Source organism: Diaphorina citri, unplaced genomic scaffold (assembly GCF_000475195.1).
Source record: "Diaphorina citri unplaced genomic scaffold, Diaci psyllid genome assembly version 1.1 scaffold12966, whole genome shotgun sequence".
In the NCBI taxonomy this organism is placed as follows: Eukaryota; Metazoa; Arthropoda; class Insecta; order Hemiptera; family Psyllidae; genus Diaphorina; species Diaphorina citri.
In genome coordinates, this window is record NW_007390336.1 from 1 (window position 1) to 4,390 (window position 4,390).

The 4,390-nt window shown below is 35.9% G+C and overlaps 1 protein-coding gene across 1 annotated transcript; it reads left to right on the forward strand.

Moving 5' to 3' along the window:
* Positions 1-1,102: 1,102 nt before the first annotated feature.
* LOC103522932 (dnaJ homolog subfamily C member 9) lies at positions 1,103-4,211 on the forward strand (the record flags this gene model as incomplete). Its single annotated transcript, XM_008488013.3, is given in 5 exon segments — positions 1,103-1,465; positions 1,890-2,042; positions 2,565-2,690; positions 3,172-3,383; positions 4,090-4,211. Coding segments are annotated over 5 exon segments (707 nt in total), but the record flags the coding sequence as incomplete, so codon positions are not given.
* Positions 4,212-4,390: the final 179 nt, after the last annotated feature.

Sequence of the window (4,390 nt, forward strand, 5' to 3'; positions counted from 1 at the left end):
TTCTCTCTCTCTCTCTCTCTCCCCCTCTCTCTCTCTCCCCCTCTCTCTCTCTCTCTCCTTTCCCCTTTTCCTCTTCCCGAGGAAAGTCGGTATTTCGGCCCGATTTTTGAGCTGAATAAGGAATTGAACACCTGAAAAGAATCGGTAGAAATAGTAATGACAAAAAAAGCCGTGTAAATTTTAATTTCATTAAATAATTACAATTTTACAATTATTCTTATATTTTTTTATAATCTTTTCAGCGTTTATTATATTATTATTTGTTTTATACAACGATTATTTTTTTCCTAATTTACAAATATTATAAAAGTTCTAAAAGAAAAATCGTAAAATGGTTTGTGTACAAATATTGTAAAAAAAATATACGGTTTTTGATACCATACAAAAAATATGCGTAATTTTTTACTGTGCCATTTTCCGCGGTAGAATAGGTAAATGGAATGTTTTGCATGCTTTTTCTAATGGGTAGTTTTATAGGGTACTTAATGTGGAAAAGTCCTTGATATTACATATATATTATCATAAATGGTAAAATCAAAATGAGCACTGTACAAAAGTCAAAATCCATTTTTTTAAAAAATCAAGGACTTTTTTATTTTAAACATAATAGGGGGCAGGGAAAATCTAATGGAATTTTCTAAACATGGGTAATGGTTATGGATACTATTTTACAAAAGGCAATAAAAACTATTATAAAAGACTATTTAGTTATCTGTAAGAATACATTTTTGTACAGTATTAAATATAATATCTTTTAAAATGCCTATTTACTAAATTCGATAAAATTGAATAAACATGAAGCAAATTTTAAAATAATTGAATAAGTAAAACAATTAAATGTTTTCTAAACGAAAATTTCTCTGTGATTTTTTTTCTTTTTTTTTTAAATAAAGCTATTAGCAAGGGAAAAATTCAGCAAACTCTGAACAAGAACAAATTAATTTTTCAACTTTCTGAGTGAAAATTTTAAAATAAAATAATGGAAAGTTAAAAAAAGCAATATTTTTTATTGAATTATTTTGCTTGTTTCAATAGAAAAGTATAAAAAAATATGGCACATTGTCTACTTATAAAATAAGAAGGGGCAATTTTATATTCCGAGTTTTTCAGTTTTCCGGAGCAAAAACGTTTTATTTCAACAGTTTCCTTTTGTAATAAAATAACGGTTATTCCCAGAAAACCTGCAGAACAGCTCAGACAACTGTGGAAAAGAAGGTGGTTGAAAAAAACCTGCCAGATTTCAACCAACCTCACAAACTTTCCAGCAGAATCTATATTCTGGACTTCTGGGACAGTTCATTCAAGTTTCCACTCTCTAGTTGAATTATTGACTGTTTCTTTCCTGTGTTTTTGGTGTTTTTAACCATCAAGATGAAGGGCTTGCTTCAGTTGTGTGAGAAATACTACAAGACCAAAGATTTGTATGAAGTTCTGAACGTTGATAAGACAGCAACTCCTGAACAAAGTAAATTGATAAACTGATGATTTTTTTTTTAAAGAGGCTTGCTAGAGGAAATTATAACCTGTAACTGCTAAGGTCTTATCATCCTAAAATCAAAGAGAGAAGGAAGACAGGATATGAGAAAGCCAGCTGTTCCGAGATTACCAAGAATGAACCTTATCCATTTAGGATAAAATCCACCCTGGGAAGTAATCAAACCTGTTACAACTACTCTCCGAGCTAACTAGGCCTGCAAATTGATTGACTTATATTCTATGGAAACACAACATAGGAAGATAATGGACCTAATTTAGGAACCACCAAAGTTTTTGTTTTCAAAAATTAACTTTAGTTGAGTACCAAGGTCTGTAATCACACCCATCTTTCCCTATTTTGCTCTTTTGACATAGTTTTACTTTACTTGAGAGATCTGTTGTTTTCATTTCAGTACGCAAGGCTTTCTACAAACTCTCCCTGGTTGTACATCCCGATAGAGTTACAGAAGAGGACAAAGAAGTTGCCACCGAGAAGTTCAAAATCCTTGGCCTGGTCCATTCAATCCTCAGTGATGTTGAAAAGAGGAAGGTGTATGATCAAACAGGTTAGTATTTATTTCCCTTCTTACACTGGTAATGCTGCCACTGGTCGCTGCTTGAAGGTACTGAATTGTCCTCACGAGGCTGAGTGCACCCGAACTCCAAGCACAGAGCCGATAAAAACATTGGGCCCATTAGAAATTGAACACAGGCCTCCTGCATGCAAGTCTAGTGTGATACCCACTCAGCCAAGGAGGCTACTCCCCGGTTATTCAAAGTATTCCATTCTCTTCATGAACATTAGCATTAAAAAAAGAGAGTGAGAAAAAATCTAATGTTTGCTTGTAGGTACCTACTGGGCTTTGTTTCACCACTGTAAGGAATAGTAAAAGTGTGAGTATGGATTGCTGAAAAAAAAAACCTATACTATTAGTTAACATAGGTAGGGTACATTTCTTTTCCTACACATTTGTGATCTTCAGTGGTGAACAGGGCATATTTTCATTTTAAAATTAGAGATTTAGCTAAGTTAAAGTGTTTGAAATATTTTGATATAAGCATAAAATCATATCATCTTTTGATACCAGGCACTCTTGAGGATGAAGATGATGAAGCCATATTCAAATCGGACATTGATTGGACCATGTATTGGAAATCTCTCTACAAAGATGTCACCGAAGAAGATATTATCAACTATGAAACCAAATACAAAGGTGAGTTTCAGCTGCCACAACCTCCTTTAGAAATGATTTTGTTCCCACTGTAAACTTCCTTTAGAATCACTGTTAACCTCCTTTAGAACCAGTTTTATTTCTACCATAGGAAATTCGAAATTACTCTTGTCAGCCTTGTTAGCTTGGAGAGCATGCCTGCCTTGTAAGTCATAGGGTTTGAGTCACACTTGGAGGGATTTTATCCTAAACAGATAAGGTTTGTTCTTTTAACAGCTGGCTGTCTTCTATCCTGTCTCTTTACTTTTGGACAATAAGACCTCAGCAGATACAGTTCCCCCTATCAAATCCATTTATTGAGGTGAGGTGAGGTGAGGTGATGTGAGGTAAGGTAAGTACTTACCTATAGGTAGAAAATGACATTTGTGACAAGCATTGATGTACACTTCACACATAGCCTTGTTGCTTAGAGTGTAAATAAATTTAAGTAAGTACACTCAACACAATTAAAATTTTATTTCAGGTTCTGCAGAAGAGATCAATGACTTCAAACGAGCATACGTACAAGGGGAGGGTGATATGGATTTGATATTCGAGTTGGTACCATTCACACATCCATCGGAAGAAGATCGGTATAGACAAATCATACAGGATCTGATTGATAAGGAAGAAGTGCCGGCGTTTGATAAGTTCCTCAATGAAGCCAAGTCCAAGAGAAATCGCCGAAAGCGTAAGGTAAGTTTTCTAAAAAAAAAAAAAAAATAATAATAATAATAATCATAATAAACTGGACTCGTGTACAGTGTTACTAAATCCGTAGTACATCATCGTATCTTCCTTTAGAAACACCTTTACAAATCTCCAGGAAATAACCGGATTTATTTGTGCCACACAGTAGAAGTAACGAAAGACGTCTTCTGATTGGTTTTATTTTCATTTCACTATTCACTTCTGTGAAAGACCTTCTGTGTGGTCTATTCTAGAGGGGTCAGCTCTACAAGAAAATCCGAAAAAACACTTTACTTCATAGTCGCCCTAGTTAGCTTGGAGGGTAGCGTGTCTGCCCTGTAAGCGCTAGGCCGCGGAATTCCCGCCCAGGGTGGATCTTATCCTAAACAGATAAGGTTGATTGTTGGAATGGATGGTTTTCTCCTATCCTGTCTTCTTTCTTCGCTTTCGGGGCGATAGACCTTAGCAGTTACAGTTCCTTCTATCAAACTTCTTGAAAAAAAAAAATCTTCAGGATAGAAAAAAAACGGCCTTTTCTTAGATTTTATTATGGTCGTTTTTCTTTCCGATTTGTATACGACCCTTTGTATCATAAATTGATGGCGTAATCGGACCTCAAAAACCAAGGTCAACAGTTACCCCATTGGACTATGAATTTAAACCCTACCCTGTCTCATGATTCTATCTTTCTCGATTTCCCTTTCCTCCACAGTTCGAAAAAGAAGAGAAACTATTCGAGAAGGAGAAAGCGAAAGACGAGAGGCGCAAGAAGAGTGGGGTGCGCAATTCAGGAGCAGACTCGAGTATGGATCTGATTGCGGCAATACAGAGCAAAAATGCAACCCGGGAGAGCGGGTTCATTGGGGGGATTGCGAACCTGGAGGCCAAGTACGAGTTAACGAAGTTTGCACGACGAAGTTAACGGAAGTTTGTACGACGAAGTTACGGAAGTGTTGTAGAATAAAGAAGGAAGGGCTGACGGAGGCACAGAGAAGAAGGGGAGAGTGGAGGTA